The sequence below is a fragment of the Cylas formicarius genome, unplaced genomic scaffold (genome assembly GCF_029955315.1).
Source record: "Cylas formicarius isolate icCylForm1 unplaced genomic scaffold, icCylForm1.1 PGA_scaffold_12__32_contigs__length_19106922, whole genome shotgun sequence".
Lineage (NCBI taxonomy): Eukaryota > Metazoa > Arthropoda > Insecta > Coleoptera > Brentidae > Cylas > Cylas formicarius.
In genome coordinates, this window is record NW_026844225.1 from 9,265,502 (window position 1) to 9,288,791 (window position 23,290).

General features: G+C 31.0%; 2 protein-coding genes across 4 annotated transcripts in view; one reads left to right on the plus strand and one right to left on the minus strand.

Annotated features, from left to right (window-relative positions):
* Nucleotides 1-134: 134 nt before the first annotated feature.
* On the minus strand, nt 135-2,678 carry LOC132708777 (RUN domain-containing protein 1). Of its 2 annotated transcripts, none has more exons than XM_060681349.1 (7): nt 2,346-2,678; nt 1,858-2,287; nt 1,464-1,807; nt 1,108-1,406; nt 719-926; nt 564-658; nt 135-503 (listed from the first exon to the last, which is right to left on the minus strand). In XM_060681349.1, exons 1-7 carry the CDS (start codon nt 2,468-2,470, stop codon nt 394-396), a joined length of 1,611 nt encoding a protein of 536 aa, XP_060537332.1. In that variant the 5' UTR covers nt 2,471-2,678; the 3' UTR covers nt 135-393. The 2 variants fall into 2 exon arrangements, with proteins under 2 accessions (XP_060537332.1, XP_060537331.1); XM_060681348.1 differs by having other exon boundaries at nt 1,858-2,302.
* A 1,259-nt stretch (nt 2,679-3,937) lies between these two features.
* LOC132695522 (uncharacterized) overlaps nt 3,938-23,290 on the plus strand; it is a 47,639-nt gene continuing 28,286 nt past the window's right edge. For both annotated transcript variants that reach the window (XM_060659818.1, XM_060659817.1), the window contains exon 1: nt 3,938-4,173. The gene's annotated coding sequence lies outside the window, so the exon portion shown is untranslated. The remainder of the gene's footprint in view (nt 4,174-23,290) is intronic.

Sequence of the window (23,290 nt, forward strand, 5' to 3'; positions counted from 1 at the left end):
CAGAGCATATTTTTAATGGTATGGTACCCATAATATCGAAACAATACATTAATATCCGGAATGCACAGAAAATATTTCAAAACGATTTCTTCTTGTACTATATTTCTATAAAATCAACAAAACAAAAATAAAATGAAAAAAAACGATTTATTTCCAGCAATCAAATTGTACAACACATATCAAGTTAACAGATGAAATTGAATAGAGATTCGTCATGTTTAATACTGAGAGAAAATTGAGATTTACAATATTCATAAGAACCATAAGAACTTGGAATGTGGACGATTGGATAATAAAAATATGTCATTTTGATAGTCAACAATTTTAAACTAATCAAACAAGAACAACTTAATTAAAGAACACAAAATGACTAGAACAAAATTTTCGGTAAGATCATGTAAACACGTCTTTAATATTCTGAAACTGTCTTATGGCCAAATCCACTGGCAAGTCGAACTTGTGTTTGGTTAGCATATCCAAACTTTTCAAACTATCTTGAAAACCTAAAAAAATATACAACCCCTTGTATTTTCAATTGCGATTGGATACAAAAAAAATCTTACCAGTCTTCATTACATAACTCCATGGAAGATAATGAGTTTTAATTAACTGATTACATGTAAACAACAAATTTAACCAAGGAACTAATTTGTTAGCGCTGAAATTGACAAAGGAATGGTAACAGATAACAGAATAAAAATAAAAGTACACCACTTACTTTAAGGCGGCACAAACGAAAGCCTTAAAATGTGAATCGCAGCTTCTTTTATAAGGCGTATGTGTGGAAATAATACTTCCAATGGCACACAACATGTTGTGCTTGTTGCTTGAAGGCGAGGCACCGGCAATATCCAAATTAAAACTCTGAGACAACTTCCGAGCCGGCGTAGAATTATATTTTTCACCGTTTTTCAAGTGATAATATTCTGAAAATAAGGAGTAAACTATTGCCCAACAGCTTTAGTCACAGGTTATAATATACAACATATTTTTAAAATTACACTATTTTGAAACAATTTTTCTATTATTTATTTATTTATTTTTATGAAATTAAAATATTAATATAATAAAATTTTAACAGCTACAATAGCAATAGAGCAATATTACCTAATATAATTTCCCAGGCATGAATGTCAGTCGCCGACAAAGAGTTTCGTCTAGGGAAACACCCCATGAAAGGCACCAGACTTGTAGATTGGGCAACGCAAGATCCATGCTGCATCAAATCTCTTATGCATGGTGCTAAATATTTCCTAACCGCTGTTGTTAATTGGACATCACAAGAAATTGACTGAGTTTCGGAATCACTAGAGTAATCACCCTGAACCGAATTAATTCTCTGCTCATTTGCTTCTGCTAATTCCTTCACATTATTGATGGCTAACTCCAGTTTTGCCCTCAAGTCACTTAAAGAATAAATAAATTTAAAAAAACAGTGGTAAATTTGAACCTATTTAACTTACCCCCAATGATTGCCTTTCATGGTATTTTTAAGATCATTTTTCTTGAACTGAGATCTAACACCACAGCCCAATTGCATAACAGCAAACATTTGCAACAAAGTAGCTGTTTTTTGTATTAATCCGATTGTTGTTTCGCTTCTAAATGGTTTCTTAACTGAATGATATGCACAACCACAACTACATTTAGCATTTTTGTTGCTATCAGCTTGTAAATAACTTATAAATCTTTCCAGATCTGCAACCTGTGTTTTGAGTTGCGCTACTAAGTGCTCTTTCACTCTTAACGGGCTAACCAACTGGTCGAGGGCCACGTTGATTTGCTGTTTTACATCGGCAGTTGACAACTTAAAAAAGCTTGATCAGACTATTTATTGAAGAGATGAAACTTACTTACCTGATGGTAATCTTTTTCATCTAATTCCAAATTCATTCTAGTCTTTAACTCATTCAAAATAACCCTCTGTCTTTCTAATAGAACATCTTGTGGTATCCCAGCTTCTCCATTTTCAAAAGCGTATTGTTCCAATTCCCTTAGTTGGCTTTTTAATCTATCAATTAATTCTCTTTGCTGTGTCCTTCTAAGCCTTACGGCTTCAGCCAAACTAGCTTCATCCATTTTCTCTTTAACTAATCCCACATCAGGAATTCCCCGAAAGGCGAACTCCTCTAGCGATTTAAGTAACTCTTCTCTATCTTCAGGAGGAGAGTTTACAACTTGGCGTAAACGAAATTGAACTTGGGCGAAATGTGTTGTTAACGCAAATAAAGAAGAATTTAGAAGTTCTTGCTCATCTTCCATTGATCTTATTTTATCTATAGCAAATCTATGAAGATAAAGTCTTAAACAACACATAAGTAATATGTTCCATAGTGTATACTTACTGTTGATGTTCTTCACAATCAAAATTATCAAAATCAATTTCATCCTCATCTGTTGGTGCTCCCAGGGGATCCCAACGTTCTCCCCTGGGTTGGTTCTCCGGCGATCTTTCTGGAGTTAATTCCATGCTTGAAGACAATTTCTTTCTGCTAACGAAAAGATTTGCTTATGCTTTCAGTCTCATGATTATCGAATTCATTGGTGTTTAACATTCACAAGTCTAAGTGGGTAAAACGATAACGACCCACCATTCATGATAAAAATTTAAAGCTGTTTCTTTATAAAATATTTCACCGTTTTGTTAAAGATAGCCAAGGACTGACATTTGATTTGACAGTGACCGTAAACACTAAAAGCCACAGACCACTACTGCGTTACGAACATCAAAATTAAATTCATATGAATTTATCATTTTACCAATCCATCAATTGCGAGCATAAACAAAAAAGATAAATAGCATTTTCTTAAAAAAATTATAGGGAATCCGCGTTCAGATTCTAGTTCCCAGGAATATAGGCAACTGAAATTACATGAGGCTATACGGAGTGTTCCAAATTGTTATCCCAAATATAGAGAACCCAACGTTTTTGCTTAATAATAGCACCAAATATAAACATTTTTTTGCAGAAATATTCATATATTCCCCTTATTGTATTCTGCTTATGAAAATTCGTCTAAATATCTGGGCAAAATTTGCACCAAGATTAGCTTGCAAACGTTAGTTACGAAACATGTTGAGGAATGTTTGCGCCGTCCTATATAGAATTGCATTTTTCCATTGTGGATTAAATGGTAATACGCTTGCGCGCGTTGAGTATCTCAACATTTATCCTTCCAACGTTGCCAGCATTTGAGCAATATCCTTAGCGTAGCTTATAATACGGTGAATAAAAACCATTCAAGGTAATTGAAAATGGTAGTAAAAGAAGTTGATACATATGTTATTATTTTTTATTCCACTTTAATTGCTTTTTTTGTGCTCCTTTTGGTGTACCCCAAGAGTAAGTTTTGGGGGCTATTCTATTCGATAATCGGAATTTTTACTTACCCCGCTCGTGAAAATAAAAGAGTTAATTTCGACTCGGTTTTAAGGCAATTTATGAATGACGCCTTTCGTATAAATAAACAATAATATTACAGATTAAACTTTAATCTCAATCACTTAGTTATTTACTTAACAAGTGGCCAGCGAAGGCTACACCCTAGTAGAGGATAATCACTAAGAAAACACAGATAATGTGCATTCGAGCAAAATGTTTTAATGTATTAGGGGTGCAGGGTCTTGTTTATAACTTTTTAAGGTAACTTTAAAGGACGGTTAGGTCATTTAAAATACCCAAAAGGGGAGGTATATTTTATTGTTGACTGATCGTTTGTTTCCCTTATTTAAATGACTGATGTATTAAACTTGTAACTAAAACACTATAAATATGGTCTTGAGTTACTATACAGCAAAAATTATGAAAAAAAGTTTTTTAATTTTATTTATGTTTCTGGGAAGGTAGAATAAGGTTCCAAAACGCAGGTATGTGGGGAAAATGGTTGGCAAACGCGCAATTGAACTAGTCAGTTTGCTCCATGTTCTTAGAAGGTGATATTAGTTAGCGGTTCGACTAATGTTTCAGTGATCGTTACCTTGTTGAACACGGTTTGTCGTCGGTAAATACAGTTTCCCCCGTTTCCCGAGGTTGTCGCCTGTCAGAAAAGTGCTGCAGTGGTTCACGAATGAATCCAAACCATCGAACTCTCATCCATATTTACGGTTGAGACACAAATGTGAATCAGTGCTTTAAAAAAAAATCTACAGCAGCTGATTTTTTTACCCGAAAGGTTTGTAAATGATCGTGTCTTGTCCTTACGGTTGTATTTACTGTTTAATTTATAACTGGATATATCCCATTGAATCGCGGAATACCAGTGATTGGCATGTTTGTTGATGTTTTTTTTTCCGTCGCTTGGAAATATTTTTTTAATTTCAAACCAAGTAGAAAGAAAGAAAGAAAGAAATTGTTTCGATACCATAATTTATAAATAATCCCGCTGTGTTTTACGTTGGTATTTAACGTAACGATTATCCTGAATTTTTGTGCTCTAAACACTTAAGCACCAGATCGTTTTAAGCACCAATAAATCTAACATGCCTGGAGTCAACGGTTGATAAGATAGGTACAAAATTATTGGCTCTAAACACTTCAAGCGTCATATTGTCGGCATATGTTTTTACAGAAAACAACTAGGCCTAAACTGGGTGAAAACTTTCTATAAACTAAGTCTATATAGATATAGATCCGATGCCAGAACAAAAATTACTTAAGAACAGCCGATGTAAAATTCACTTGGTTGTTTATAATAATATTATTTATTTATTTCATTATTTTGGGCCGAAAGTTATAAGGGGTTCCTTTCCTGTGCTACTGGCAATATTTCCAAAAATACGCTGTAAATTAATTTCCAAACCGTTACGAAGTTAAATTAAATTAATTTATTGCTCAACTGCAATAATAATTTTGTTAACCCACACATTGACGAATTGTTGAAAATAGCCATGACAAATTTACTTTTTTCACCACAATGCTTATAAATTTTATTGTTATTTGAGTTAGCAGATATATACCGTATGAAATGCATGTAGTATACTTGGCAACAGGGCAATTAACAGGTATAATTTTGGACGGAACAAAAATACAGGTGAAATCTAAAAGTTGAAGGCCGAGCAGTGTATATTTATGTAATGTTATTTTTGTTACATTATTCCATTAATTTAAACCACGCTAGTTATATTGAAATCTATGCTGCCCCGTGCCAAAAAAAGCGATTTACATTTTTCATACAGGCTTTTAGCGCTCTTTTAGTAAAAAAAAAAAGATTTAGTAAACAACACCGGTATTACGTAAACTGCAATAGCGATAACGTATTGTTTAAAAGCAGATAATATTTTAATTCTGTTAAGGTGTTTCCCTTTTCTAATTGGCCTCGCAATGACAGCGTTAGGGGTTAAAAAAATTAACTCACAAATGTGCATTAATCCGTCTAAATGTGGAGCCGTATTATTTAGAAATTAAAATGTCGGCATTTCTGAAGAAAGGTTTCAAGTTCGCTTTAATCAACATAATAAAGATAATTTATCTTTTGCCCCGAATAGCGACTTTAAGAATAACTCAAACATCCGACAAAAGACACATCTTGTTCGGTGCAATAATAAACGCAATTTATACAAAGATAGTTTATAATGTGTCGTGTTAATGACTTAATAAAATTGTAATTTATGGTGTTTGCTCTTTTTGGTACGGGCACTAACACGTCGTGGCTCTTGTTTAAAGACGTTCTGTTACTCAGGCAAGTGAATTTATATTCGCTTTGAACTATTATAGTTAACAACGGGCGAATATTCTGTTTTCTTTGTCGTTAAACCAATCGAATTGTCAACAAATGGTTCTCTCCTATTTTTCCAGTTTGACCTTTCCGCGTAAATCACGTCCAATTAAAATCCGATATTCATTCATACGTGATTAATATTCGTCGTTACAAAATAAAACAGATAAAAAAAAATTGGTGAACGTGGTATGACCTTCAAGTATACATTTCTCTGGCAAATAAATTATTTTTTAATGTATAAGTAATATTTTATATTACTCGCAAGACGCCGTAACCTTGTATATTCAAGCGTGCCAAATATTCCTGTATAATCTTTCCTGGTTGTCAAACAGGACGGGATCACGGGTCGATATAATTTAGTAATTTAATTTATTAGTAAACAAAACAAAAGGAATCGTAAATTAGAATCTCTTACAATGGAAAGCGAACTGAGATTTGGCAATATCTAACGAGATTGATATATGGTCTTTTAAATTCATGTGCGGGCAGTTTATTGCTTGGTAATTCTCCTGATTGCGCAATCTGATGCTTGGAAGGTACACCGCGCACTTATAATTGGTTGGAAAGTCAAACTCTGCGTGGTTTAAATTTTTAATTCGAGGAAATTTTACATAAACGCGTTGTAATGTTTTAATGCGTTAAGCTAATTAGGTTTTCTGCTGGCGTTCGAGTTGGTTGCCCGTATATTTCTATCCGGAAAAGTTTGCGCAACTTTTTGTGTACCGTGAGGTTCACACTTTGCGTGGAAATACACACGCATTGCCAAATATAATGTTAAAATATTAAAGAAAATTATAATTTTAGGTAATTAATTAAGTTTTGCAAATTTAAAATTTTTGGACAACAAAATTGATCTATTACATTATAGGATTTGTTATTTATTAAGTTTAGACGTGATTAGATATACAGTCAAAAGTCGCATAACGAACGCATTTCAAGAATTATTAGACTTAAATTTATGACATTTAGTATACGAGGATTTCGAATTAGGCCATATTTATTACTATTTCTTATTTTAAAGAGAAATCGTGTATATTCATTCCATTTTTGGATGAATTTTTCATGTAACATACCCTGTACCCAAATTCAACCGTTTTAGCCAATTTGTTAAACTTAAATAACTGCGTCAGCAAATTTAATCCCGAGATAATATATATATTTTTTGTAAAATATGAGCTCAACATTCAGTTCGTTCAAAGTAGAGGAAATAGACTCGTCTAAATGCTCTCCAAAACACTGGGATTTTACAGATCGCTTAGCAGTACCTACCTTTTTTCTTTGTTTTTAAATAGTTATTATTGTTATTTCGTTCAAATATAACGTTTATAAGTTAAATTTTAGTTTTTAAAAGGTGGAATTCTTTGGGTATGAGGTATGTTACATTAGGCCTTAAAGAGCGATCCAAAAAAATGGAATATATTTTTAATTAAAATAAAAAGGTTTGGTAGCTTAGGGAAAAAACATAAATGTGGCATTGGATCCAACCGAATTAGTAGCCCCCGTATACTAAATTTCATAAAAGTCTTACAATTCTTGAGATATATGAGCGCTCACCAACTTTTAACTTACCCTATATAAAAGAACTAACTTATTTAAAAGTTTATATATACATATATATTTATTTATTTCTGTGACGTAAATTTTTCCACAGATTTTCTGTCCTGCTCTTGCTTATTTGTATAAATGAAAGAATGACGTGCTCTCGTTGGTTAATTACTTTATTTATCCATCTAATTTGTAATGGTCAACCAATATTTTCTTTAAATATTTGTAAAAAATAACAACTGGCGGATACAATTTGATATACCTAGAAAGATTAAATATTTAAGTCTTTTCTAAGTCAAAAGAAAATATATTATTCAGAAAATAGTATATATATTTATAGGACTATTATTTAAAAGGAAAAACAAAACTTGCTAAATATGTACACAAATATACATTATCATGTAATGGAAATGATAAAATCAAATTAACAATTTTTCTTATTTATGTCATTTATTTATACATTAACTGACCTAGTTATGCAACCTTAAAAAAAAAAATCTTCTGCTATGTGTACAGGGTGTCCCATTAGTGGATCGGCGAGTGATGAAAAATTTTACCGTTGCCTCGAAACATATTTTGTATAGCACTATGCTATGGCTAATCTTAATAGTTTTTGAAATATTTGCCATGTGGGTAGTTAGGCAGACCTATACAGGATGTTTAAAATTAACGGTAGAATTCAAATATAACTTTAGTTTTATACATATTTATACGATATTTATACGACATGTGTACATGAAAATAATAAGTTATGCTTTATTTTTTATCGTCAACGGTATTGACGATATTAATCGACGACTAGCAAAATCAATAAGTTCAAAGAAAGTAATTTCACAAAGTAGACGTTAACAAATAATTTAACCTAAATAGGTAGAAAAATTAAGATATAATATAGAGTGTATGACAAGAAAAGAATACCTATTCGATATTGGCCGCCATAACGTAGATATTTACACAATATACAACTGATTCCTATGTAAATATCAAAACTGAAGCATTAATATATAAAATATAAAAACGCCCAGTTTGTAATAGAGAATTTTATTTTATTTTTTTAATAAAACGCGGAATAAACCAAAGAATTATCTGCTGAGAAAGTGATATTTAAGCGTGTTTTTCGCCAAATGACAACAGAATGTACGGTACGTGACTTTATAAGATTTCAGAGTATATAAAAGCGTTATTTTTAGAACTCCAATAAACACACGCAGGAATACAAAGGATCTGCTTCCCCTAAATAACAACTTTCCGTGAATTGACTGTTTTTTTTTTGGTACTGCGGCACGGTTTAGGATATTTCTGAAAATTACTACTCAGTTTTCACTTACATTGGAAGGAGCATTTGTAAATTGTTTTTTTTTGGCTTATACCAAATTACAAAAAGCCATATTCGTTAGAACGAAATACAAAACGGCAAAACACTACTACGCAATAAATAATAACGATATATGAAAATGCTTGCATAATGTTAGAGAGAAATACAGGGTCAAAATGAAAACCACATACGTGAAATCTGAGAATGGTTTTTACTTAGATTTATTGCCATATATACTGCACTGGATAATCGTAACTAGTGTTTTGAAACTTAATTTTATTTATTGTATATACATATGTAATTTAAATAATTGTAATAGCTTTTACAATATAATATTGAGGTATGCATGTATGTATTAAAAGTATAACAATCTGGTGATCTAGGTTTGAGAAAACATCTTATTTGTCAAAGCGTTGGTAAATTTCAATTCTAACATTAGATACTTGAACTTAGTAACCAACCAATTTGAACATACAAATTAATAATACAGTTAAAAAAAATAATTATATTCAGTAAACACAGTTAAATTTTCCAAAAAATATATATAAGGTTGCTTTAATTGGTATTGTTTTTTTTTATTTAAAATTTGAGATAATGATTAGATTTCTCTGAACGTTTGCTGTCAAAATCTTTACGAATGTAATAATTACAATGGTTTGTTTTATCCATTCTCCAGAATTATTTAAAGCCAGTTATTTTATATAACCACATGTGAATAATTAATGATCATTAATTTTTAATATTAATAATTATTTTATTAAAAATTTTAGCCCAACGTTGAGTGGTGAGAGTTTAAAAATTTTTTATTCGTCCTTTAATTAAAAGCTGCAAAATTCAAGTTTGCTTACTCTGTAGTGCAAATTGATACCGAAAGTTAGTTTTCAACAAATTGATGTCATCCAAGATGATACATTTTTACGCGGAAATTAATTAGATATCGTATCTGCTGCACAAAAGTGAACTAAAAATGAAAACGTCAAGAAAATTCAAGGGTTGACAATTAAAAGTGATAATTAATCCTATACTATTGACATATTTCAAACGTGACAAAACAAATAATTTTATTTAAAAAAGCGCCATTATCTATGATCTATTAATATGAATTTTGAGAAAGTGAATACATAAACTCATTTTTCCAGCACACATAAGAAACCACAACGCATTTATTCAGCGGGTTTCAAGTACTTTAAGTATTGCCAACTATTTTTCCACATAATTTATGGCACTAAAAATAAACACTAACACTTCAATCGGTAACAATAAGTATCAACACAGGAATTTCACTTTTCTTGAGAAATAGAAAGCCGCTGGTATATACAATACCCCAAAATGTATATATAATGCTCAAGTCGAAGAGTGTGCGTGAGTGGAATGAATATTTTTCCCAAACTTTTTAAAATTCCTTATTCTCGTTAAACCTATTGTTCGAATCTCGACTCGAATTGTTTTACCTTATTTGTCACTTATATTCACGACCGTAATCGTGTCTTAAATAGTTTCTAATCGTTTGACTAGAATTAATTGCCAATACTTTAGATATCTTTAAATTGAAAAAATGTTTTCGTGTACCATGGCTTTCCCTGAGGATATTTGGTTTCCCGTAACATTTTGTTACTTTATTTTGGTATTATTAATCATTTCTTTTTATTTATATTACCGCAAGATTTTTATTCATACCTCTCCAAAATTTGCTTATATTGTTACAATTAATAATAAATTGAAAAATTAAATAGGTTTTTGTGGTTTTTTATTAACAATTTTTCATAAACTAAGACACTATATTAAAAAAAATAGTTCTTTTAAACGTATTTATTTATTATGTATTCAATTAAATCAAATTCTATGCTTAGATATAAGAAATACCTTTGTTCGCACTTTCTTTAAGAAATTACATTGTAACTGCACAAATTTTCTGAAATTGCTAAGCCCAATGATGAGTACTATTTACAGAGTTATTCAACTATACTTCAATTATACGAATATATAAAACCAATTTTGTCAAAATTCAATCTCATTTTAATTAATCAAATGCGTAAAAAGTATTTAAAGTATGTAAGCGAAATCTACAGTAAAATGTTATCATGGACCACATTTTATATCTGAATTAAAAAAGGTTTCCCATCTTTAATTTATCAAAAATTCTCATTTTTTGCTTAATTTAACGCCCATGTACAAAATTCAATTCGGTTGCCAAAAACAGTTCTATAATTGCTGTATTTTATGATAGTGGAATCTGTGTTTTCAAGAATTCTTGAAATGCTTAACTAATATTTGTAAAATTTTATAACTGAATAGTTTACGGTAAAAACACTTTATTCATCTTTTTTCCGCTTGTTTGCGTTGAGATGATGATTTTTTTCAGGAAACCTTTGAGCATAAACTTCCAAAAGTCAATAAAAATTGCCTTCCCTAAATATAAAAACTCAGATAAAAATCATATCAATACGCTCTTATTTTGGGTATTCATCAGCAATAACAAAACATTATGTGACATTTCCAAATTTCATAGGCAACAATAAAACTTATATTTAGAAAACATAAAATGGCTCAAAAAACAGTGAATTCGTTTAATCTATAAAAACGCTTTGCCATAAGTTAGATACTTAACAACTGAATATATAAAATACGGTCTATTGTTACAAAATTTTGCAAATTACAAAATTGCAAAAACTAACCCTGTATATGTAGATATAATAGGATATTTTGAAAATACACCTAATTTGATTTAAACGGTAATAGTTGAATTTTAAAATTATTTTATTGGTAATAAATTTTGTTTCACTTTTATTTTTTCTTTTATGTATTAAAAGTGCGGAATTAGTTATTAGTTTTGGTTTATTTTAATTAGGCTACTTTGCGTTTGAATATGAAAAACCATTACAGTAGTGTACCAGCTAGATGAGGAGAACGAGTCCCTTAATTATGATTTTTGATTGATATTTGGATTACGAAACTGTCGGACGAAACATATTTCGCATTTAAGCCTCTACGCACATATTTACAAGAGAAATTTTATATAGTTAATTAAAGAATTTTAATGTGCTCTGCTGGCACTCGTTGCACTTTAGTAAAAGGTCAGGTAAGACCTTGGCATTATGTAACCCGAGAAAATTAAATATTTTAATACGAAAACATTCCTTCTGAAAACAAAGCGCAAATTTTCATATTATCGAATATACACCACGCAACCGTACCGATTAATTATTGCTATCTAATAGTGAAGTGAGTGAAGGAGGGGGAGAATTTTTTATAACATACCGATTCCAACATTTCACGAAATATGGTAAATAAGGCGGCGATAAGTCGAGAATTTATGCCGCGTAATTTCATTACGGTTCTCGCCCTATAAATGGAAACAAAATTATTTTAAAATCCAATACGCGTGCATACAACGAACAAAAAAAGACCTGCTCTCGGGATGCTTAAAGAAGAAAAAAAGAGAAAATCTATGCAGTCAGACGACTAGGACATAGTAAGCGAAAACAACTTTTTCGATAAAAATCGATGGAATTTAAATTGTGAAAAACGAACACTTTATAATTATGTTACTTTATACATTTTATACGTAACGTTGCTACCTACAGGGCATCCCGTAGATACCTACAGGGTGTTCATAAATTGCATGTTTTTGAATTGTTTAACAACTTTTACTTAATGGAAATCCATTTAACACGTCAAATTGCAACAAATTAATTCTACTCTACCTAATTTTACTTTGATATTTGAGATTGCCATGTAGTGTAGGTGTTTATATTATTGAATAAATAAAATTTACGTTGGGAAAAACCTTAAGCGTAAATGGCTTATTTTTGCATCTACTATCTGTTTTATCAAAAAAAGAAAAAAAGGTTTCATATAGTCGTAGGCTAACAAATACTTAGCTGTCGAGATACAGATACAGATACAGATAGGCTTTGTTTGCGATATGATGTTGAAACTTTAGAATTTTTTAATATAGTTTTGATTTTGGAACGTGGTTTCAGCACGCAACCACTATTAGCCATAATTAGCCAGTAATATTCTATAGATCCACAGCTATAGAATCATTATCTATAGCAATATCTTTTAGCAGGGTGAAAACATCGCCATTCTATCCAGATCATTGCAGAAATATTTCTTTTTTTCAAAAAAAAAGAATACCTAGATTTTCTCTCTGTAATTATATTATTCACTGCTTGGTGTTACCTTAAAACCGCTCAGCATCAGCACTGCATATAAATAGTTGCCTGCACTTGATTGATGGTCAATATGTAAAACGGTATATTACAAGCGATTCTAGTAATAGGATGTTCGTGCTTCCTTCCGAGAATACCAATACAAAAATTGGGAGTGGTCTCACGCTAAAACAACCTGGAAATAAAAGGCTAAATAATTTTTTATTGAGCAAATAGTCTTTTTGGTTATTAGTAATTTCCCTAGGTTTTTAGGGATTTACACCTCTATTACAAATTAAAATTAAAAACTAATTTCGTGAACATTTTCCCTTAGAAAATATATATTGATCTGTTGATCTAAACGTCATACTATATTAAACTGATACCACCCTGTATATTTAAAAATACAACTCCGTTATTTTATATCAATAAAAGGTCCTTAAATCAAAAAAGCTTTTGGAGTGCCCATTTAATTAGTATTTTTATCTCTTCCAGATTGAGTTAGATATTTTGAAAAAGTCAAAATAAATCATTTTTTTTTGTTTATTAGTTTTGAAAATATTCAAATGTTGTTAAAACTTCTATGGAAAAACTGCATGATATTGTTTCTCAGTAGTCTACCTTTCTTGCAAAATCTAATCAGACAATAGGTATAATGATGGATTACTTATCCCAGGTAATATTTGCCTGCTTAAATTCATATCTGCTTGTGAAACGTGACACATCAAGTGAGATTTTTTTCATTGTAAAAAATATTCTAAGTAGAACATTTGGAAAAAATTCCAAGATTATTAAGTGGAATGTATAATGTATAAGTATAATCATAGTGCATACTTCAAAAAATACTGTTTTGTGGTATATATACTTCGCACATTCCAAAATTATTTCAACAGTATCTACTCAGTATATGTGACATAGATTGATGTTATGTGGGTTATAAATCGATTGTACGATGTGTATTTCGGGTACGAATTGAGAGTAAAATGAATGAAACAATATTCCCGGAAGTGTATATTGGCTTCCGGAAACAAGTATTGGCGGAGTTTGAGCAGACGGCTTGACTGACGTTTTCAAGGCTACTTCAACACAATAATTTTACCTGTTTCCAGAATCTTAATTTTCAATTTTAATAGCGGTTTTTAATTTTTAAGAGCGGTTAAGTTATGAGACATCCTGTAATTATTTATCCCCATTCGAAAACAGGGATAAACCTTCAAATCCACATCAATTTAGAAGTTGCGTTATCGCCGATTTGTTTGTTTACTTTATGATTACCAATTAGCGCTCGTTAAATCACGTAAAACAACAGAGTGCCTAATTCATCGAAAAGATAAGATAATTAAATCGCACGTGATTTATAAAATAGTTTTCAGTAAACTACAGGCAGCTGCCGGTTTATAAAAGACACACCCTATCGATGTCCTTACAGTTCTATAGCAGTTTTTATCTGCCTCTTATTGCAAGATTTACAATTTTAGCAGCCGTCGGAGCTCGATCCATTCATAAAAATCGCATAAAGTATCGAATAACTACTATAGGTAGATATCGTTTGTATAAATACTGGCTTGCAACATTGTATGCCGACTTTCAGAAGGCGTTTTATATTATCGTTGATGTTACCTGTCTGATATACGACTTACGGTTTTGCTTTGTTTCATAAATACGAGAAACTTATTCTTGAAGTTTATTATAATAAGTGTTTTTTTTAACTTTTGTCGTATTTCAAATTTATTTTCCCTCCATATTCTGCTTACCTTGGCGCTTGCGTATTAACTTCATTGCCTATTATTTTTTAAAGAATTTGGCCGTTTTCTGTTATTATATCAAACGATGCGCTCTAGCGGCATTTCCAAGAATTAGATATATCACAGAATAGATTTAATGGAACAGTAAATGTCAACTTTGTTAAAATCCTTTCAGTCATTTATCAATTACAGTTGTTAATTTAAAGATATTCACCTACGTTTATTTTGCAAAAATTCTGACGTCACAAACTGCATGCCCGTAATTAAGTTGATTTTCTTAAGTATTATTTTTTTAAAAATAACTTTATTGTGAACAACATATTCAAAAAATAAATGTTCATAGAAATAAGGTTTGTCAATTTTCATGATTTTTATTCATTTTTTTTTTCTGGAAAACGAGGAATGATACGAAAACATCTTTTTGTTTATTATTGAACTGAGGTGGCTTTTACTTGATGAAAGTCCATTTACCAAACTAAATAAGAACAAAAGTTCAGATTTTCACGACATTATATATTTTCACACGACAATTGTTTCGATAACACCGTGTCTTTATCAAAAATCATTTTTGGTTATTGTTTATTCGTTAAGATACCTCCCGAGATGACTGAAAGTCAACATGTTTACCTAGTTATAGCAAAATTAGCCCTTTATCATTATAAATGACGATGCTAAATTTCTACAAAATAGGGCAAACAATATTTAACGACTGTATACGCGCGTATTTTAAAATTTTTTTTTTTATATGTGGTTGATGCTTAAAATAGTTTTCCAATACTGTCATTATGCAAGATATGTTAAGTTTTAAGCTGATATGCGCGAAATATTCAAGCTTTTCAACAATACGATAGATGTTTTCAACAGTTTTTTAAGGAACAAGGGTTTGAACTGAATAATGATTTAGGTGTCCTTAATAATCAAATGCAAAAAGTAACTAGAAAGTTTAGTTCAGCAAAATGTTGTTTTGTTTGTTATATTTAAGTATTTTATAAAATCAACTGTTAAGGGAAAACTACATTTAAGGCCATAACGGGCAAAGTATACTTACCAAGTGCAAAAAAAATGTATACGATTAGATGAACTCTACAATATAAAAACAAACAGGCATAAAAATGAACAAAAAAAAATTGGAAGATGTCGACCACAGTCAAATAGAGGCCACTATAAGGAAGTGAGATATCCATGATTATCTGAAAACAGATTTTACAACTTATGAATTTCTAAAATGGCAGAACCCTAAGTTTCTGAAACACAGGTGGACAATCTACATTCCGCATTGGATATAATTCTAATTGCCCTTTTTTGCATACGAAAATTTGTTGATGGAATCTGTTGAGTTTCCCCACATTGCAAAAAATTGCTTGTTATCTGTCAGAAAGATGGGACCATATTAAAGCCATGCAATGGGTTCTAAACCGTAAAAATCTAGTTTTTCCAGTTGTAAACTCAGTATTTTATCCAAGTACGGAATAATAATTATTGAAAATGGTGGACGGCTAAGATTTCACCTGTTTCGTTGCTCGAACTGCTCCTTAATAGGCCGAGAGATCGAAAGATCAAATTTGATAGCAATAATAGAAACGAACCAAGAGGTTACTTAACCGACCTCATTGTGCTAAAATTACGAGGTCGTGACATCTCCTATTTTCATTTCACTTGTCTACATGGGAGGTACAAATACGTACGATATATACCCTAAAGACATTCGATTGACGTCAGTCTGGTTTTAACATCCTCAGGCTTTTAATAAATTAGGTATGTGCGATATACATTCGTTTCGTTTATAGTTTTTGCCAGATGTGGCGCAGTTGTCGCCAAAACTTTCACTTAGCATACGACCTTAACGCTCGAATTAGAACTATTTCCCTGCTAATGATAAACAAATGTGGATTAAATCTTTAAACTACGAAACTATCGATGATTGTTATTAATAACAGTGACAGGCAGTATTTTTTTCGGCTATCAATTATTTTGAAGGACAAAGCTCTGAGCGCTTAATATTATTTTAGATGTCTTTATGTGACTGAGTTTTTGCACGAATCGGGTTTACTTGATCCAGTTGTATAGCGTGCAATCTTTGGTCCATAAATTTAAAAAAGCAGTCGAATATCCAACAGCGATATGAAACATCGCAAGCCGTTATAATTAACAATCAAAAACAAAACACGTATTTCTAAGAACTAATAATTATCTGTTGTTAACTTATAACATGATTTATGTGATATGTTAACAAAATATAATAATAATAACAACTTTATTTCGCATAAAATACATTGATTCTAACAGTTACGAAGGTGGAAATATGATTTCGATTCGCAATGTGCGTCGAGTCGGAAGTTTAAAATTTTAGCCAACAAAGAATTCCGAATACATCCGGTATTTGTCATCTGGGAGCATTCGACTGTAAGAATGCACATGTAGGTTGTAGGTGTATGTTACTGTATCACGTATAGAACATTATTTTAATAGAATAATGTAAAACCAACAACTTTTAGAAGAATGTTAACATGAAATGAAACGTTTTTTTTTTAAATTAAGAAATCACTGAACTATTCATTTATGTATTAATTATTATTGCTAATTGCTAAAATAATTTTTTAGATGCTTAAATCCTTTAATATTTTTAATAATATTGATTACAAAGCCTGTACAAGAATATACAATTTTTAAGGCCAAAAATATGTCTATTTTTTAAACTTTTTTCGTTCTTTCCCATTATAATAAGGCTTTTTATTTTGGGTAATCAAAATAAAATTACTTATTTCAGTGGGGTCCGAGAGTGTAATGTGATATTTATAGGTATAATATGTTACTAATTTTTTGCAAATTTAAGAGTGTTTTTAGGTCAATCAATCAAATATACTTGTTACTGTTTGCGAAAAAGATAAAAATCCGTATACCTGGACTAAAACAATTAATAATGCCCCACAATTAATAACATTTTTTATCGCTTTGCTAAAATATTAATTTTTCAAAAAATCAATAGCGTACTATGATCTTTGCTATAAATATCAATTAGATGGCCCTCTGGGACACCACTGGAATGAATAATTCAATAATAAAAAAAAAGTTTGGCTAAAATCAGCTAAAAGCTAAACATTTTCTTCTATAAGTCTGATTCCTTGTGCCTCAAAAACAAACATACTTATATGAAAAATCAGATTATTGGTGGCTGATAATTACTCTCTTAAAATATTTGTACTGATTTTTTTATTTTCAAGGCTTTAAACAATATTATAAGGCTTTTTCTTCGGATTGGTTCCAAATTTCACTTATTCCCAATGATGCCCAATAACTCTGGGAAAACTATAAATTTATTTATTTTTAGCTATTAACTGGATTTACCAAAATGTATAAATAATATAATATATAATAATTTTTAACAATTTCAAAGTATTTTTTCTGTTTATTACGTAATTGTTAAAAAAAAACGCGTCTTGCGATTTCTTAAAGGATATAAGCTAGTCTTTGTTGTTGAGTAATAAAACAAAGTAGAATGACGCCGTAAACGTAAAAGATCAATTTCACTAATTAACCAGCGTATCTATTCAGGCATTACAAGGAATTGAAACCGGATAAAAATCCATATTTTTTTTGCTCTTCAGTCGAAGTTCCTTATTTTTTCAAGTGGTTCGATTTCTTTTTCAACGAACGCTTTTATGCTCGATATTGATGATTTTAGATATTTTAAGCCATTTTACTTTCGTATTCGGTAATTTTTTGTTTGTTTTTACGGTAACTTAAAAACGGGACCAGAAAAGGTATTCCTTTTTTAAATATTGTTAATGTAGTCCCATCCCTTATCGTCAAGGCGACGCTATAAAGCTTTTTACGAGACAGCTGCCTGTAAGGTATGCATAACATTTATATACGTCTGTTGGTTTAATGTACGTTTCGAATTCCACTGATATTTTAAAATCGGGTGGCTTTAATCAGACAAATAATTAACACGGTATAAATCCTAGAATTCCAGTAGGCTCAGGTCTGTAAGGTCGGGTTAGTATGATGACCAGCTTGGATTTTTCATATTGAATGACGGTGAAATGTTCCGCCAACGGTCGTCATATGTGTCGGTACCGTTTTCACAGGTTTAAATAAATATGTTTATTTGCATAAGACTATTAGAATTGTATTAAATTTTCGTTGCTTATTATTAAAATTAAGGTGGTTATTGAGAAATTACATATTGAACTTTGTCCAACAGAGTCTCGAAAAAGTGAACTTTTCTTTAGTCACGTGACCACAAACAGTCAAAGAGACAAAACATCTTTAATCATTTGTCCAACATAAAAACCTTTTAATATTTTAGTTAAGCATATACATGTAATATACATGTAATGTAAGACAAAGCCATGAGAAATTTTCGTTGCTTATTACTAAAATTAAGGTGGCTATAGAGAAAGAATTATACTGTATTTATTAAAATATTGTCGTTTTCTTTTTAGTCACGTGACGACAACAATTTAAGGGACAAACGTCATTAAAGTTCATAGCACTTCTACAGAATATAAATAATATTTGTAATAAAAATTGATGCGGTAAAGAGGTACATACATTATCATACTAAAATAATTAATATAGTTTGACAATTGGTCCAACATAAAGACTCTTTCAATTTTGAATTCAATATTTTTAAATATCTAAAGATTGAACATTTTCTGAGGTCAAATATTTTAGTTTAACATATACATAAAATGTGAGGCAAAGTTTCTCATAGTGATAGGCAATGGTTTAGATTTTATTATTTTAACGAAGACTGTTAAAAATTTATTAAATTTTCGACGTGGTTTATTATTGAAGTGACAGAAAGAATTATACTGTATTTGTTAAAATATTGTCCGTTTTACATTTACATTAGTGTATTCATAAAATATTGAATTTTGTGCAAGAGTTAACCTTCCTTTAGTCACGTGACAGTTAAAGAGAAAAACGTAGGTAATATTTATAATAAACATTGACATGGTAAAAAGGTACTTGAATTATCATACTAAAACGATTTCGATTTTATTATTTTAACTATACGTGACATAAATTTTAACCGTATTCAACTCCATACAAAATGAAAATACTGTCTATAAGAAACAGTTTCGGTAAGAGGCCTTGCTTCTAGAAGAATTCTAGAAATACATCCAAGTAAGTGTAGTATGCCTTTTTTTGTGAATTCTAAAGTAACATGACCGTTGGCGATTGAGGTTGTGGCGTGGAAGTTATGGGCTATCGAGAGAGGCCTGCGTTTACCTATATAGGCAACCTCGAACTCGATGCCCAGGCCAGGCAATAAGGCATAACCGTACTTCAGATAGATCAAGAAACTACATAACCTCCCCAAGGTCGCATACCACATGCCTGCTGAATTTATTCTGAATGTAATTACAGGACCCCAGCCGTCAGGTAAAAAACCGAACTCATCATCAAAACATCGTGTGTGAATGTGTATGTGACGCGCGATAAGGTATTCCCAGTAGCGTATGCCTTTGCGGTTTTTTATTTTAAAAGTTTTATACCCAGAAAATAGCTTACGGTATTGGGATATTTAAAAAGGTAATAAGCAACGGAACTTGAAAAATACATACCATACGAGTTGAATTAATAAAAAAAGGTAAATGGCGAGAACAGAAAAAAAATGTTTTCCTATGATAGGTAAACTTTCGCAATCTCCAGAAAGGAAAACCACTAAAGTTGAAGATAATAAAACCAAGAAAAAGCATCACAAAAGGCATAACAACAATTATTTTGTATGACCAGAGAATTCTGGGTGCTGTTTAGGCCTATCATGAAGTTAAAAAAAGTTGATATTCTATTTAAACCAAGATCCAGATTCCGAGGACAATAAAACAAAATACTCATAAACTGTACACGTCACATTAGAAAAATCGAGATGTTAATCATATGATTTGAAAAATTGAAAATATCTCTTTTCGATGTTTTGGTAGTTTTCGAAAACTAAAAACAAGTAAAGTATGTCCCATTTTTAAAACTGGAGATAAAAAGTTAATGAATTTAAGCGTTCTTTCTAAAATAATTGAAAAGAGGGTTTATGGAGATCAATTCCCTATCAGTGTGGTTTCCCACAAAAAATATTACTTTGTGGGTAAATTATGTGACAAAGTAGTTGTATCCAGCGATCTAGGTAAAGCATTCGCTAGAGTTAGGTTAGATTTTGTTTTGTGGAAATTACATTAAATTCCATAATATGAGCTTTAAGATAAGATTCTATAGTATTTTGGAATGTTACTTAAAGGTGTACAGTCAGTATGTTCAAATGAACCATTACTTTATTACCTTTACGCGCTTAGTTAAAGCTCAATGCTTCACATTTTCCGATGACACATTATTAATATACACAGGAAAAACTGACAAGAAATAAATATTAATAAAACTGATGAAAATATTAAAAAACAAGAAAGAAATATTTGTTCGTGTAAAATTAGTTAAAATTTGGTGAATTTTTTAATTATTTTTTAAGGCTTTATTCCGACATTAATAGAATAACAAAAATTCTTGCTTTAACACCAGTTTACATAATAAAAGTCTTGCTTTAACAATAGTTCGCATAGAAAAACCGTGTTTGAATTGTTCTACTTAACAAGCCCCCTACTTTAAAATTTTAAAATTACAATAATGATATTTTTTCCTAAATTTGGTTAATTGATTGTTAACAGAAAAATAAAGAAGGAAAATGAGGAAATTGTCTTTAAAAGCAGTAAATAAAAATATGTCTTATTTCTCTTTGAACGTTTTTTACGAAAGGGATGCCTATAAAAAATTATTCGTAGTTGTCATCTGCTCTCTTTTCCTGCACAATTCCTTCTCTCTTGGCTTCTTCTGTACTACTTACCTTGATTGTGCCCTTTGTGATGTTTTGCAGCATCTTATATTTTGGGTAGTTTTGGTTAGTTTGTATGCAAAATGTTCAAGCTTTTTCCGTTTATGCGTTATTATTATTTCTTTATTATTTCTTATGTATTTATTATTCTGCGAGAGTACAAATCATCGAAATATTTAATTGTAAATTGATATCTACGAATCTACTGGATTTGGAAGGTATATATAAAAATCGTTTTTAGGGAAGAGTATCCCCTGGACTATCTAACCAACTTTTCCACCACTTTTTAGTTTTCTGATGCGTTGAAACTAATAGAAAACCTGGTGAAAAAACCAAACGCGTGTTGTATAATTTGTTTTTCTAGTAAGCCGCAAATTGTTCGGTTAAGGTCTGACAACGGAAAATAAACCCACACTAGTGTTTACTTCGACGTGGCAATGACACGATCTCAGGCTATCCGCAAGAAAAACACTCGAATTCAACAACAATCATTTGTCTCAAAAGTATTATTAGTCATTCATCTTGTACGTATCACGATGGTACGGAGAGTAAACCTCAGGCTTTTAGTCAATCATTGTAATCGTTGTTTATTTGCCGGAAGCTGAGGGTTGATTATTATCTTGCGATTTCGAGTCTTACGGACTTGTGATTAACTGCAAAACACAGAATCGAATTATTACCTCGAACAGATGGTAACGCCAGGTGTTTTCAATCAGCCCCGACAAGAATTCCTCGTCTCGCCAGCATCTATTTTTGGAATTCCAACCCGATTCGACTTCCCGATTTTGTTGGTGTATTTTGCCAGCTAAGGTGGCATAAAAAAATGCTGCTAATTTATCCGAGTCGTTTATCATGACCTGTTAAGAGGTAATTGACAACGCCAGTTGATTTGTGTGTTGTTGGCATGACAGGAAGTACGCGATTTCATTTGTTTCGGTTTCCGCAACTGTCACCGTCACGTTAAAAAAAAAAGCGAAATCGATGTAAAAACCCCAAGTAATATTTAAACGGTATTTCGCTTGTTAGAAATTGTGGGGGTCGTTTAGAGAAAGTTAAGCGCTAATCGTTGATGTTAACCCGGCATAGCCGGTAATTATGGGGCAAAAATTTCAAATTCATTCTTGAAATTTTATTGTAGTTAACCTACTACGAACGGAAAAACTGTTTCATCAAAAGCCATTAAATTTCTTTACAACCGAAACAGTTACATTTAATTGTAGCGACGCCGTTCTGTTACACAGTGCGCCCGAAAAATGATCGCTGCTTTTTACATTTAAAGTTTTTTCGTATAGATCTTCGTTCCGATTTCACTATACGCAACCAAGTAAGTCACTGAATGATAAAAAGTTGGCTCTTGTCATGTATCTGGATTTGTCAAAAGCTTTTGACACTGTAAATCATAAGACATTTTTATTAGAGTTAGAAAAGATATTCAGGTAATCGAGACGGTTTAGAATAGAATAGAATTTATTGACCACGTTTTGTTCATACAATTAAGGCGAGTCATAAATACAATATGTATATAAAATACAAGACAAGACAACGATAGTGTAATAAATATAAATATAATATAAAATAGATATAAACAAATAAAAGGAAGCAACATTAACAAAATTATAGAAAGTCATTGCGAAGTCAGGTCGTTCACAGACGCTTCTTTGACTTCAATCACAGCGGGAGTAAAGTCTGTTCATAGATATAAGAAAGTGACTAACTGATACGAATTAAGGAAAGACCCTTGGGGCAAGCTGTAAGAATGAAATATGGCCGCACAGGTCCCTACTTTGCTTTGAATTTAATTATTTGGGGTTTCGTTGGGAAAGATACTAAACAATGTTTGTTTATTTATGTATGTATTTATGTATTTATATTGAAATCTGAAATAAAATTACAAATTATATTTATTACCTACTTAAATTACTTAAAATTGTTCACATAATTTATCACTATCAGTATCGTTATCATCGCCTATTCTAATTATTATTTG

Bases quoted from the DNA above. Each gene is read 5' to 3' on its own strand.
- LOC132708777 (XM_060681348.1), bottom strand. From the start codon at position 2,470: ATGGAATTAACTCCAGAAAGATCGCCGGAGAACCAACCCAGGGGAGAA. The intron at 1,407-1,463 runs GTAAGTTAAATA...TTATTCTTTAAG, and splicing joins ATGAAAGGCAATCATTGGGG to TGACTTGAGGGCAAAACTGG. The intron at 504-563 runs GTAAGATTTTTT...ATATTTTTTTAG, and splicing joins GAGTTATGTAATGAAGACTG to GTTTTCAAGATAGTTTGAAA.